This window comes from Rhamphochromis sp. 'chilingali' (assembly GCF_963969265.1).
Source record: "Rhamphochromis sp. 'chilingali' genome assembly, chromosome: 8".
Lineage (NCBI taxonomy): Eukaryota > Metazoa > Chordata > Actinopteri > Cichliformes > Cichlidae > Rhamphochromis > Rhamphochromis sp. 'chilingali'.
Window position 1 is genome coordinate 16,486,897 of NC_137935.1, and position 14,882 is coordinate 16,501,778.

The 14,882-nt window shown below is 42.9% G+C and overlaps 1 protein-coding gene across 1 annotated transcript in view; it reads left to right on the forward strand.

Annotated features, from left to right (window-relative positions):
• map3k10 (mitogen-activated protein kinase kinase kinase 10) overlaps positions 1-12,784 on the forward strand; it is a 49,508-nt gene extending 36,724 nt beyond the window's left edge. The window contains exons 4-11 of the mRNA XM_080888318.1: positions 2,269-2,444; positions 2,850-3,096; positions 4,711-4,833; positions 4,906-5,044; positions 5,617-5,729; positions 5,811-6,109; positions 7,326-7,851; positions 9,750-12,784. Of these exons, the coding sequence (XP_080744444.1) occupies positions 2,269-2,444; positions 2,850-3,096; positions 4,711-4,833; positions 4,906-5,044; positions 5,617-5,729; positions 5,811-6,109; positions 7,326-7,851; positions 9,750-10,144 (2,018 nt within the window). The 3' untranslated portion in view covers positions 10,145-12,784. The remainder of the gene's footprint in view (positions 1-2,268; positions 2,445-2,849; positions 3,097-4,710; positions 4,834-4,905; positions 5,045-5,616; positions 5,730-5,810; positions 6,110-7,325; positions 7,852-9,749) is intronic.
• Positions 12,785-14,882: the final 2,098 nt, after the last annotated feature.

Below are 14,882 nucleotides of genomic sequence, written 5' to 3' on the forward strand. Positions count from 1 at the left end.
CGACGCGTGTCTGGACGGTTTCATTAACTTACTTTTTATACATGCCTGAGCTCCCCCCGGGCCACATTTCTCCTTTTCACCTTGCAAATAATCGCTGTTAACAGTGGTGGAGTATTAACCGGCTCCTGTTTCAGAGTTCAGATCATCCCTGTTTAAACACACACTTGCTTTATATCTAAGCTGCCCTAATATGCTTATTCCCAGGTTACTTTTAAAAAAATGTGGATGGTTAAAGCTGCAGGGCAGGTTTAATGTAAAAGACAAAAAAAAAAAGAGAGAGAGATGCGTCTCAAACTGTCAGCACCACAGCACCAAACTTCCCTCCCACTCTGCTGCTTAAAGCTCCTTTCCCCCACTTCATCTTATCCAAGTTCATCCGTTAATCTCCCCTTTGTCATCCCTCGCTACTCTCTACACTCTGTTTACTCCTGTCATCGGCTCACTTTCATCTCCTCTCCCGCCACATGGATTTTATGGTAATTTAGATCCATTAAAAAAATGAACGTCACCTGCTGCAGGCTGTATTTTTAGCCCCTATTTTTTCCATGTTTTCAATTTTCCACTGTTAGTGCTTCTCTTGCGTTAATCTGTTGGACTTTTAGGAGACGGGTTGTGTGTTTGTAGTTAGACGTCGGAGAGGCAGTTGTGATCAGTTTGTGGCTCGGCAGATTATTGTAGGTGTGCGGCATGTTTCGGCAACACTGGCAGTCGGGGTTTGGCTCATGATGGTCGCCATATGCCGTCTCATCTCGCTTCCTTCCACGTCTCCTGTTGCCGCTTTGAGTGCCAGAAAGGGAAGAATTGTCCGAGCCAGCAATTCATGGCTAAGTCCTTTTTGTGCTGTACTAATAACCTGACCGCTGTGTGATAGGGTAATAAACATTAACTGTCGATGGGGTAGAGGGCGAGTCTACTGAAATTATCTATGTGTCATTTTGTTAGACCTAAAAATCCATTTTTAGGTTTTATTGTGTGCTTGTTCATCCATCCAAACATCCCCAGGGTCACGGCGTGCTGGAGCTTATCCCAGCTGTCATAGGGTAGAAGGTGGTGTACACCCTGCACAGTCCGTCGCACAGCCACTGTCTGTCTTTCTAAAACTTGAAGGAAAAATTCAGACAAAATGAATATATAAAATCTGATATGTAAACATATCTATATCTAACTATCTGTATTATTTTTTTATAGATTTTGCTGCATGCATTTATTCTGTACTGTCCACTTCCCAGTATAGGACAAAGCTAATTAGATAACAATCCATGTTTCCATGTTACAGAGACGCCAAATACCAACATTTTATTAAATAAATTAAAATAATAGGAAAAAAAACAGAAAACAGACTTAGTCTGAATTAGGACGTAGCTTTGTCAGAGCAAGATAGTGGCTCAGACACCTGAGTAAAAAAACGACAGGATCCTCTTTGCATTCTGCGACTCTTCACGACCACTTTTTATCACAAGGCGATTGCACAGGTCTCCTGATAGGAGACGACCTTTCTGCAAACTGTCACAGTCCGAGTTGGACTAACTGCATTTACTCTCAAAGAGATTGTTGAAGGTCTGTAAATGTAAAGGGTTTTAAACTATGGTGACATCTTCTCCAAGTATAACAGTGAGTCTTTGTCCATGAGCTCGACTCAGCTGACTGCCAGGCTGGTTGGGTTCTGGTTATTTTATGGTAAAACAAGAAGGTGGATGAGTGGAAATGTAATAGTTAAATATGTAGACGGCTACAGATATGTGATTCTTGCTGACCTATCACAGTTAATTCTGCATTATTAGAAACAGATTACATGTAATTGCCATAAAAAACTAAAGTGTGATAATATTATCTTGCTGGATAAAATAGATAATGACAGATTTGACTTTGAGGACATAATTTGCAGTTTAAAAATACATAGTTACGATTAGCTCAGTCCCTCCTTTAAAGTCTTTATTTTGGTAAACGTGGTAGTGAGATTTTTCCAAGGACATTGTGTGAAAATATGTTTTGACATTAGAAGCCTGATTACGTAAGATCACATTTGTTATGCCTTTAAAAAAATGTGCTTATGTATTTTTAAATGTTTCATATTTGAAATCTTTGAAATTTCTGTGACAATTTTACACTTAATTAAGAAAAAGTAGCGTCTGTTCAATTATTGCAAACACAACTTAAATGGCACTTTATTTCACGTGTGCCTGTAATTTTACGTTATAGTTATAAGTCATGATTACAGCTGCGAAATCCATAATAAACAACAGATTCTTACTGTCTGCTGCTCCTCAGAGTGCTGGAGCCCGAACCCTCACGGCAGGCCGTCGTTCACCAGTATCCTGAGCCGGCTGCTGGCCATCGAGCAGTCGGCCATGTTTCAGATGCCTCTGGAGTCCTTTCACTCCTTACAAGAAGACTGGAGGCTGGAGATCCAGCAGATGTTCGACGAGCTCAGGGCCAAAGAGAAGGTGAGAAATGGTGGATTTTTATAAAACATGTCTGCATATAAAAATACTTTAAAGCGCTCGTATGTGCGCGCAGATCCTCTCTGTACTATAATGCTCAGTGTTGTGGTTAGAAGTCACATTGTACAAAGACAGAATGAGTAAATCAGAACTTTAGTTTCCAGCTAAAAGTTGACAAATGTGAGTACATTCGTTTGCTCTTCTTTTCTCCTGTTCTGAGCTGATTTATTCAGACAGAAGTGCTTTAATAAAAGTCACATTTCATACGGAGGTGAGAGGAATCTCACGCTGTCACATCTGTGCTGCTTCTGCAAATAAGAATTAAGTTAGCAGCTAACAAAATGCCAGGAAAGAGGTGTCAAAAGAGGTGCTGTGGTAAGCTCTTCATCTTCCCCTGCTTCTCTGCAGGAGCTGAGATCATGGGAGGAGGCGCTGGCCCGAGCAGCCGAGGAGCAGAAGGAGCAGGAGGAACAGCTGAGGAAGAGGGAGCAGGAGCTGGCAGAGAGGGAGATCGACATTGTTGAGCGAGAGCTGAACATCATCATCCACCAGATGTACCAGGAAAAGCCCAGCGTCAAGAAGAGGAAGGGCCACTTCAAGAAGAGCCGATTACTGAAGCTGGGCAGAGACAGCAACTGTATCAGTCTGCCCTCTGGTGGGTGCACACAGGAATCACACCCGGACAGTTTTAATCCGGTGAATCAGGTGCACAAAGGTGGTATGATGTCACTTCCTGTGAGATGGGGTATTTTCAGGTGGAAAATTTAGGACACTGGCTGCATTTGAATATTCCTAAAAGAATGACCTCATATGTCCTTTCCCTAATCTTTGGGAGCTCGTTTCCGCCAGTGAAAACAAAGCGTTTCTGTCATCCATGAGTAAATACGTTTGGGTTATCTCCTCAAAATTCATACTCAAGTACTCAAAGTTATTGTCTCATCATTAAGTTATTTTTTCAGATGTTTAAGTATGTAAGTAGAAATTTTGACTCACGAATAGTAAACGATAGTAATCACTTTTCCTTGATTTTGATGGAAAACATCACAAAGGCAAAGAAAAAATTCATTTTTGATACTTCCCTTTGTGTTTGTTTTACCAAATCATTTCATGTAGGCTAACAAGGATGTCCCAGTAAAAAAATATCACTTCATTACTAAAGGTGGAAAGAAAAACCCGTCATATTACTTTGCTAATCCTAACAGCTGCATTTGGGACACAGTTAATGCAAAGTAACACTTTAGAAAGAAGCAGGTTTTATGAGAGAAGCCTTTCAGTTCAGATGTGTGTTTAACAAAGAGTGGTACATGGCATCCATCATCCATCCATCCATCCAGACTGGAGCCCAGTCTATCACCGGGCTAACACAGAGAGAAACAGCCATTCACTCTTACATTCACACGGCCAGTTTACAGTCAGCAGCTATCCTGACATGCATGTCTTTGTGTTTTTTCATTAGTTAGCTCATCTTTGTCTTGAATCGCTTTTTATTTAACACGTTTTAAGAAGGAAAACCGAACAGGTGGGATACTCCAAACATCACTCACAGCTTTTTTTTTTGTTTGTTAACCAGTGATGATCAATATTTTGAATAACTAACAGTCCTTTTTGATAATAACATCTTCTTTGATTACTTTCATTACAAGATACAGTGCCGGGACAGCTACAGGGATTTGATAGCCTAGCATCTTTCTCAGCGTTAAACATACTGTAACAAAACACTTGACTTTTACTGCACGATGATCATACTGTGTCACAACGCAAACTCTGCCTCAGCTATTTCTGCGTTTAAGTTTGGCTCTTTTTTCCCAATTGAGTTTCACTGTACTTGGTGTTATTATCTTTCTGTTTCCTGAGGCCTTGATATAATTTAGAGATAATTTTCCCATGAATCTGTTTATATGCTTCAAAATTTCCGTCACTGCATTTCCTAGAATGACACTCTTCCAATATGTTGTTGCTGTCGAGCGAGTTGTAACCCAATAATAAGTAAAGTTAACTTAACTCTGCTTTTCAGTCAATTTATTATCCCTAAAGTGAAAGTAGGATGTAGGAAATCCAAAATATATGTTCTCATGGCGTATTAATACTCTAATACAATAGATGGGGAGACGCCTCCTGTGTGCCTCCTTTTGATGTAATTTCAGTTTATCCTCAAAATCTGCGCCTTGTTTTGTGTGTGTTTCCAAATCGCCAGTTTGTTTGTGAGTTCTTTGTCTATCAATCTCTCCTTTTGTCATGTAAATGCTTCTCATATTCCCTGTCTTTGCAGGCTTCGAGCATAAGATCACGGTGCAGGCATCGCCCAGCGTGGACAAGAGGAAGACCCAGGGGAGCGAGAGCACGACCCCGCCTGCCAGCCCTGGGGTCATACCCCGGCTGAGAGCTATCAGATGTGAGCGTTAACGTCAATAAGTCTAGTGAGGATATGGACCGGAGTTTATTGAATGTTTGCTGTGTTTTTCAGTGACGCCGAGTGATGGCAGTAAGACGTGGGGTCGCAGCGCTGTGTGTAAAAAGGAAGACCTGACGACCAATAAGAAGAAAGGACGCACCTGGGGCCCAAGCTCCACCCATCAGAAAGAGAGAGTGGGCGGCGAGGAAAAGTACGTCAACAGTTTTGCTCAAAGTTAAAGATATACTTTGGCTTTGATAATTTAGTATTTTCTCAGGTTTGTTTGAAGGGGGAGAAGTTTTTTTGACAGCACTGTATGTGGAGTGACAGGCTGCTCTTACACGGTTTGATAAACTATGGATTTTGTGGTTAATAATTTCCAGCAACAGGCACAGAAAGTCACAGCTCTTTAATTTTGAACAGAAAGCTTTGTTTTCTGTAAAAACCTGATGAAACTGCAGTGTCAACACCTGCAGGATTATAAGGCCCACTGTCTGTTCACCTGCAGGCAAGAAAAAGGGGCTTCTTCAGATACTCGTCTGGATAACACACAGAAACAAAACCTTTAGATCAATATCTCATTACAGTGAGCGGAGAAGCCAGAAGCAGAGTAATCATCTTCGCTTTGTATGAATCGCGTCCTCAAGTGGCATCGACCTGACCGGTTTATGTCCCTTTTTCGTTTAAAAAATGTTATTTTCACAGCATCTGTTGCCTCTGATAATATATTAAAAAATGGAGTCTTGATGTCCTGCCAGTCTAATTCAAATTCCCTGTTTGCAGGTTGAAGTCTCTCGCAGAGGGAAGCAAAGTTTGGTCATCCAGCGCGCCAAATCTGGGCAAGTCTCCCAAACATGCCCCGATGACTGCTGGCTTCTCCAGCCTGAATGAAATGGGTGAGTCTTTTCATTTCACTGTGCGTTCTGCCTCATTCACACAATCACAAGTGTGAGTTTAATCAATTCTGTCTTTTACAGAGGAATGCAGTGAGTTTGAGGAATCGCCAGGCTCCTTGCTGCCCTCGGAGTCGAGCAGTAACGGGGCCATGGAGGACTCGGGTTCCCTGTGGAGCAGCCTGGGGCCCAACATGGTGCCCGCTGTTGGGAATATGGGCTCCTGTCAGGCGGTTGGAGGCTTGGGAACGGGCGTGAGCTACCAGGACTCGCTTCGTCGCTGCAGTCAGAGGAAGAAGAGCGATATATTCCTGCTGGGTTGCGCCTCTCTGCTCGCCTCGGTGGGTCTCGGACAAGACTTGCTACAGCTGGGAAAACAGCAGGTAGGAAACCCTGAAACTGGGAGAGATATGGTTGAACTCTGGAGCAAGATTAAAGCCATGTTGCATGAGGAAGGAGCTTTTTCTTCATTTGACATTTGGATTTTTATTTTTTTTGCTGCATTTAGAGAATAAAATTGAAAGGTCAAGGGTGACTTTGATCTTGAAATGTCGAGTTTAGTCTCGACATTTAGTTTTTATTCCTCAAACCCCCACAATGAATTTATTTTTTACTTAATACATCTTCATAAGATATGATGCATGGTTTTGTATTCAGAAGATTTTATTATGCTTTTTTGCTATTCAAGGCAGTTCGATTGTTGTGCTAATCCTGTTTATTTGTGTATATCTTTGTGTTTTAATGTCCTTCTTGGAGACACAATCTCTCTTACACAATAACAGACGTGTTCATTCATACACGCATGATTCCACTTTATTGAAGACATGGCCTCTCCACATAAACAGCCTCCTCCTGCAGACGGTTTATTACCTGTTAATATAAAATCAGTGCCTGGCAGAGATCATGTCTCAGAATCTATGATACCAGGACTCCTCAGACTCATTTGAATCATTTATGAAGGATAAACCAGCATGAACAAGCCCTTATATTATCAGTGAGAGATGTGGGATGCTGCTGAGTCAGACCTGATCTTTTGTATTGAGTCAAACATGTTTCCTATTAAAGTACAGGTCGACAATATTATTACTTTATGGTCCTGTGAAAAAGACAGTTTTCACAGGGCTCTTTGCAGTCCCGAAAGTTGAGAATACTTTTACTACTTCCAGAGGAATTAAGAGGGTCAGTAGGAACCAGGTGCTGATAATCAAATTCACTTGATTAAATGATCATCGGCAAGTCTGAGCACCTCTTTAAAAGAAGATGCTTTGGCATTCTGCATATCTGGAGCATTTAGCTGTGTGTTAAAATAATGGCACAAATTTCCTGGGAGTGATAATCTTAGAAAGTTCAAGTTGCGGTTGAACAAACCACAAGAACCTTGGACAAAATGCTGCACTGATCCACCCAAAGGTGGCCAGACATCAACCTGACTGAAATGCTGTCAGAGGAACTTAAGAGAAGCAAAGACAGTGGGCCAAAATGTTGTTCTTTGCAGGTCACATTGCAGCAGCTGAATTGTTAAACTTATGTGAATGGTGTGTGTTTTCTCAGAATGAGAGTAAAGCTCAGCACGTTTTTGTGGTCTGATGTTCTCTTCAGGTGCTTCAGGATGAGCAGGACCTCCGAGAGGAGCAGCGTAAGAAGAAGGATGGCCTCTTCCAGCGGACCGGACGTTTCCGTCGCAGCACCTCTCCACCCAGCCGAAACCTCTCTCTGTCTCTCTCCAGACACCACGACTCCACGCTTCCCTGCTTGGACCCTTCTCCCTCTGTAACACTGCTCTCTTTGTCCTCTCTGTCGGACTGCAACTCCACCAAGTCCCTCCTCCCCTCTGACCCAGACGATTATCCCCTCACCCCGATGGCTGGGGTCAGAACACCGGCGGCGCCCCCAGCGCCTGCCCTCAACCCACTGTTGGACCTGCGGGCCGAGAGCTTCAAGAAGGAGCCCAACCAGTCGCTCACGCCCACCCATGTATCTGCAGCCATGGCCATGAACCGAGGACACAGACGCACCCCTTCAGATGGGGCGATACGACCCAGAGCCCAAACTCTGGGACACCACAGGACGCCGTCAGACGGGAGCATGCCCATGCCTCCTCCACCGCACATCACAACAAACAAAGGTACGGGACTCAAATCTAGTCTAACTTGTCATCAGAATCGGAGTATTTTATTAATCCCAGGGATTAAAGTGCTTAAAAGTAAATGTTAAAAATCAGGCACTCCATTCATCGTGCAGTATGTTAAAATAATACTCCAAAGTTAAATAAATCCAAAAATAATACAAACAGCTTATTATACGTGAAAATAGTCCATGTGTCACAGGTAGGAATGAGCTCCTGTGGTGTTCTGTGGTGTGTCATGGTCAAATGAGTCTTTTTCTAAAAGTGCTCTTGTGGCTGTTCAGCACGTCATGGAGACCCTGTGAAGGATTTTCCAGAATAACTGTACAGAACAACTTCCTCAGCTTCTTCTTCCTCCATCTCACCCTATCCCAGGCACAACCTGTGACACAAACCCTCTGCATGTCCTCATTCACTGCATCCACAAATCTCCTCTGTGGTCTTCTTCTCTTCATCCATCTTCAACATCCTTTCACCAGTATATCCACTATCTTTCCTCTGTGCATCGATTACAAGCACATACCCCACCACAGTCAGTTCCATCTGTGTTGTGTTAGTCACATCATGCTTTATTTTGAAACCTCTGGGTACAATCGAGTCAAATTTGCTGTGCAAAGTGACCCTGAAGTAACTGCAGGGCAGCTTCAGTACCTCGTTTATAACCTCCTTTGGTGGATGCTACACTGGAGCACCCTTCATGAAAGGAAAGGAGATTACATCCCACTCACTGCGATGCAAAATGATCAACAAAACCAACAAAGTGGTGCAGATCATGTAAATGTTAATTATAAGCGTGTTTTCTATTCACAGTGGAACTCTGAACTTTATGTTGCTGTAATAAAATCTACTTTTCCTCATGGTGTTGCCTCTCTTAATCAGATTATTGGTAATGTTTACTATATCACAGTGCATTCAAGGTTTTTCAGTGCTTCGCTTTGCATTAGTATTGTCCGTGATTATTTGCCAGCCTTCAGGATTATCGTTCATTAAATTTTTACTTCAGGTCAGCTGGGATAGGCCCCCAACACTCTGACCGTTAACTGGTCAAGTGATGGATGGACACAGTCTTACTAAAGTTACAAAAAAAAAATCCATCCATCCAGCCTAACCCAGCTGTCCTATGGCAAGAGGTGGGGTAAGCTCAATCTGCCAATCTGCTGCTGAGGATGACAACATGCTGTCATGATGTTAAATTTGCATTTTGAAGTCCAGCTTCTGGACATTGTAGTTTCAGCGGGGCAGACGTCTGCTGTACCATTGTCAGTTCTCCTTCACGCCTTTGCTGCAATTAGGAAAAGGAGGTTTGACTTACACTTCAGGTAGTTTCTGCACTTCCTGTGCCACGCCTGTGTTCACTTCATTATGTGGTCTTCTCAGTATTTATACCTGCAGCTCTTCCACTTGCCAGCTCTCTAGCCGTACTCTTATGTTTCCTAGTTTTCCCTCTTTATTGTTTTATTATTTCTTTGTGTACTCTCACTTTATGTTGGACTTTTCGCTGCAGTATGCATACTAAGATGACCCCCGGTGTTGAATGTAATTGTAATATTTGCTTATACCTTGCAGTACTTACTTCTTACAAACTTTCCTAAAGTAAAAGATCTGAGGCAACATAAATTACACACAAATTTGCAGTTAGTGGGCTAACATATGCAAAACATTGCCTCATTATCTGATCTACAGCTGCAGCTGCTGAATATTTTCTAGTGAGTTAGTCCGCAGATGATTTTCTCACTTAATTGCTTTGTGCAAAAAATGTGAGATGGAGATTTGATGCAAAACATCCGTTTTGAGCTTCAGCCCACAGGCATTTATTTGACTACACACTTGCGTATCTGAGCAGCTTAAATCACGAAGTGTTTGCTTGAAACATGACACACCTCTGTTATTATTCTTAGGTATGCAGGACAAGCTGGATATCCCCCGGCTACCTGAACCTGCCATTATCTACCCTCACCGGCGTAAAGCTCCCGCTCCACCCATCCCCGACCCGGATCCTCACAGCCTCATCAGCCCCCTGGAGAGGCCCAAGACGCTGGAGTTTGCCCCCCGACCGAGGCCAACGCCATCCCGGGTAAGACCTGATCCCTGGAAGCTGGGCTCTCTCTCCCGGACCCTGAGCTCATCGCCGGGCAGCAGCTGCGACAGCCCCCTCGGTTCAGGGGACAGCAGCGCTAGTGCGGCGCGACCCAACCTGATGGACATGGACATGGAGGGCCAGAATCTGGACCACACTGTTCCTCTGTGCGGGCAGCTACAGCCTGCCACCCTATGTGGGCAGCAGTACTCGTAGTAAAAATCAAAGAATAAACAAACATTTTAAGGTTTTTTTTTTTTCTTTTGCATTCAGACCTGTTCCAGGACATGACAGCTTGGGCCGAACAAGGAACGCCTACTGATGTCTGAGCCGAGCAAAGTGCACTCTCACCGAAGTTTGCAAAAACATCCCACTTCTTCTCTTGTTGTTTTAAGGACCCTCATGCAACTCACCTCACTTGTGTGCCCTAATAAGGTGTTAAACCCTCACAGAAAGCCATTCGCTGATAGTGCTCACTAACCTGCACGACACTGAGGGTCCAAGAGGCCTTTTTAACAGCCTTGTAGTGCGCCCAGTCCCACTTTACCTTTCTTTTCCTGCCCAGAAAGGCCATCTCTACCTGCTTCCTGGTGCCCTACGACCAGGCTACATTTCTTTAAAAGCCATTCGAGTACTCAAACAGCCGTTCTGTGACTTCACTAACTGCTCATTTCAATCCATCTGCTTGTGCTTTTGCCCGTCTGCATAGCTTTACACTTTCTGCTTGCATGTTTCTTCCCTGAAGGCGGAGCATTTTCATTATTTAAAAAAAAAAGAGGCGCTGATATTGTGAAAATCTTGTGTCCTTGTTCCTTTTTTGCACACTGTTTGTCATGCCAGTGCACAAACAAGCCCTATAAAATCAGCTCCACCTTCTTCATCCTCACACGTGTCATCTGTCGTCCTCTTCTCTCCCAGACTCGAGACAGGAAAAAGCCTTTTTCTCACTGGTGGTGTATATCCTCAGCCTTGTAAGGTAAAAATTTAAAAAATAAATAAATCAGAGTTTATTTTCTCAGTGCTAGTGCTTGCACCATCCCTGCTGCAGCCTGTTAGCAAAAATGTTTTTCTATTGGTCCAGCAGCCCCAGTGTGCGTCTCTGTGTGTGAATGTGTACATATACATATATGTATATGTATTTATTACTTTACACGTGTGGATTAAGGAGATACGCCTGTTTCTGTGTGCTGGTGCTTTTTCAGTGCATGTCATTTCACATGTGAACGGTTTTTCACTTCTTTAAAACGAGACCACTGGTTGCCACACATCTGTTCCTCTCCTCCGTCTTTTTAAAAAACTTTTTATGGAGACATTCCTTACATACCGACGGTCTGGTCCCATCCTGCTCACGCCATTGAAACGGACACAAAGTAGAAAGCGCTGACAGAAGCCCGCCACTCGATTCCAAACTTCACCTTCTCTCCTTTTCATCTGCTGTGTTCGATGTCACCTGCACTTTAAGTTGGGCAACTGGTGGACCAGCTCGGCACAAAGTGCTCCCGTCATGGTTGACAAATCAACTTTTATCTCCGGAGTAGTTTTTGAACAGAGGACGGTTCATCCTGGCTACAGATGTTATTACTTGACTGTGCAGATTTCTTTGTGTGTGTGTGTGAGTACGTGTATGTGTGCGCGCGCATGTTTATTATTTGTATGGGATGATGACAATCCCACTGGTTGAAGGGTGAGCCCAAACTCATTCCCGTTGTGTGGTTAAGAACACTGAGTATTTATTAAATGTATTGTTATTATGGAAAAGGGTTAATTATGATTGCGATGCTCTTCCTGGGATATCTGTATATATTTGTTTAGTATAAAATGAAAAACCAAGGAAAACCTGGGAAGCTGAAACATCCATGTTGTCTTCGGTCTCAACCTGTGACGTTTCTACGGTTCAATGATGAGTAAATGTGAAACGAATGAGAGACAATGAAATAAAAACAAACAAAGATGCTTCAGTGTCACGACTGCATCTGGTTTTGTTATTGTCACGAAGTCACAGACTTTCAGATGAAGAAGTAGAACTGAAAGCATTGGGCTCAGACTGAGGTGTGAAATTATCAACAAAATGCACTTAAAGGGCCAGTTCATCCCCCCCAAAAAAACACGCATGTTATTGTTCCCGCCGTTCTGTTTATCCTTCTCAATGGTTCTGGTGTGAAATATAAGCTGATGAGCTTCAGAGATGCCTGTTGCAGTGCTGTGAAAAGGCATTTGCCCCCTTCCTGGTTTCATAGGTTTTACTTTTTGCATATTTGTCACACTTAAATGTTTCAGATCATCAAACACATGTTAATTCTAATCAAAGATAACCTGAGTGAATACAAAATGCAGTTTATAAATGAAAACTTCATTTATTAATGGGGGAAAAAAGTTATCCAGACCTGTTTACTTTTTCACTTTCTGTGAGTGCTGTAGATGTGCACTCACCATGAGACGCTCAAAAAGCCCTAAAACTGTTAGATATAGTGTTGGAGGCTGGTTTTCAATGTAACCTGTATTTCAGTCTTTTCAGTGAAACCGTGCGAGAAGTCAGCAGTCTTCTATCAACAAGACAAATAGACAAGTTAGACGTAGCAGAGGTGACGGAGGACATCATTAAAGGACCTCTAAAGTTGGTCTTGGTTATATCACACTGCTGCTGTCTCACGTTTCACACTGGTGGGAGCAGCAGAGACAAAGGCGCCTGTAGCAGCAGGCAAACTCCTCTAGGTGTCACCACTGTGCCCTATGATGTCATTTCTTTCCCATGTCTGCTGTTTTTCTCTCGTTGTCCCCTCCTGACACTGCAGCTGCGCTGGATGATGGCACGTGAATGTGTTAGCGTGCATTTTAGCACAGTTAACAAAAACTTACAGGTGAAATGTGACACGTGAGAAATAAATAAATTATCAACATGTGAACAAAATGTGAGATTTGAGCTGCAACCTCGCAATGTAAAGATGGTTCAAACGCGGTGCATACAGATGTCTCACACACACACACACACACACACACACACACACACACACACACACACACACACACACACACACACACACACACACACACACACAGAAAACACATACATAAGTCCTCTCCTGCTGTGTCTGTCAGTATGACCGCCTATCAGACACCCTTTCAGACGCCAGCCAGTTACCTAGCAACCCCTCTTCACTTCCATGGTGATGCTATTAAAAGCAACAACACACATTCACACGCACACGAAAAAAATGGACGATGAGCCTGAAAATGAAGTGAAGAGCAGAGAGAGTGGCGATAAAGTGACAGCAGAGAGGGTTCAACACGCTGAACATCACGTCTGGTTCTCACACACACACGTCATCTGTCTTTTGTCTTGTTGTGATGAGACTCTCATGTTTGCCACCTTCTTTGTTTTTCCTCTCAACACATATTTTCACCATATTTCTTATTTTTTACGCCACAGTCCGCCCCTTCTCGTGTCCCTGCAGACATATTTCACGGGTAGTAGGTTGGGTCAGGTGGTGACAGTGTTGAGGGGAGGACAGAGAGCAAAAAGAGGCAGGCGTGGAGTGTGTGTGAGTGTGTTTTCTGTTCACTTTCAAAGTGAACAACTAACCAGATTGCCTGCCAGTTGGTGTGTCGTCAGATCTGCAGAAGGACTCACTTTATTATTTCAATTTTTTTTAAAACTGAATCTTCATCAGATCATTAAACCACTAATGAAGATTTATCCTGAACATATTAATAAAGAAAACTCAGTGCCCTCATGCCACCATTTCCTTCAGGATGCAATGGGATAGACTTCACTTCAGATGATGTAGTCTGATTCAAAGGTGGAAAATCCTGCAGAAATATTACTGTCCTCTACTGAAAAGCCCCCCCCCCCCCCCCCCCCAAAAAAAAAGAAAAGAAAAAGAAAGAAACTAATAAAAGAACCTATCGATATCAGAGAACTACAACATACCAGCCTTGTCACATATCTACTGGGTAGGTTAGCTTCCCGTGGACCTCAATATGTTTTGTTGGTTGACAAAGCTTTAGAAGAAATCGAGCTAAGTCAGTTTAATTCTTATGTAGTGTGTGAAGCATTCCTGTGTCTGACTGGGGGGGCTGATGCTGTGGTTTGTTTTGTTTTGGGGTTTGAATATTTAGAGAATATACTTGATTTTGGGTTTCTGTTTAGGGTTCCTTGTTGCTCTAGTGTCTCAAAGGTCATGTTTTTTAATTTTAATTTTGAGCATTCGTTTTAGTTCTTATTGTACAGTTTGAGTTCTGGTCCTTGAATTGTGTGCACATGGTTTAGTTGCCTCAGTGTTTCCTTCTCTGTTACTCCCTCCGTCTCATCCTTCAGTGTTTATGTCCTCCAATATTGTCCCTGTCTTCAGTTTTGATCCTCTCCTCATCCTTCCCATCACCCTCGGGATAACCTTCATTTTCCTCTCTCTCTTTGCTTCCATCATGCTCTGTCACATCTTCTTACCATCTGCCACACAGACAGACCTCTACAAGAATGAAGCATGCCGGAGTGATATTAGCCTCTTACCCTGCTCACAGCCTCATGTTTTCAACACATCAGAGGTCAAAGCAGAGCCTAGGCGCACTCCATAATAATTTTAATCAAGGTAATTATTGTGATAATTATGAAAGCCTAAATAAATCGTCCATGCTTTTTTTTTTTTAAACCAAACTGTAACACTACAATTGCAGCACCTCGGCTACAGTAAGTAGGCCTCATGCATTAGATTAAATTAGGTTTGAGAAATGTATAATGTTAGATTTAACAAGCATTTTTGGTAAATATGACTCACACTTTGCATCATGAGTCGGGTCAGTAGAATAAGTTATTTGTGCAGGTGAGTCAGAGTGTGGGGTGAACTAAACTGTGGCATCAGAGAGTCTCAGCAGCTTTTTTGAATAAGGGCTCTTCTTCTTCTTCTTCTTCTAGCTGGTCCCTTTAGGGGCTGCCCTGGTGGATCAGTTGCCTCCAATC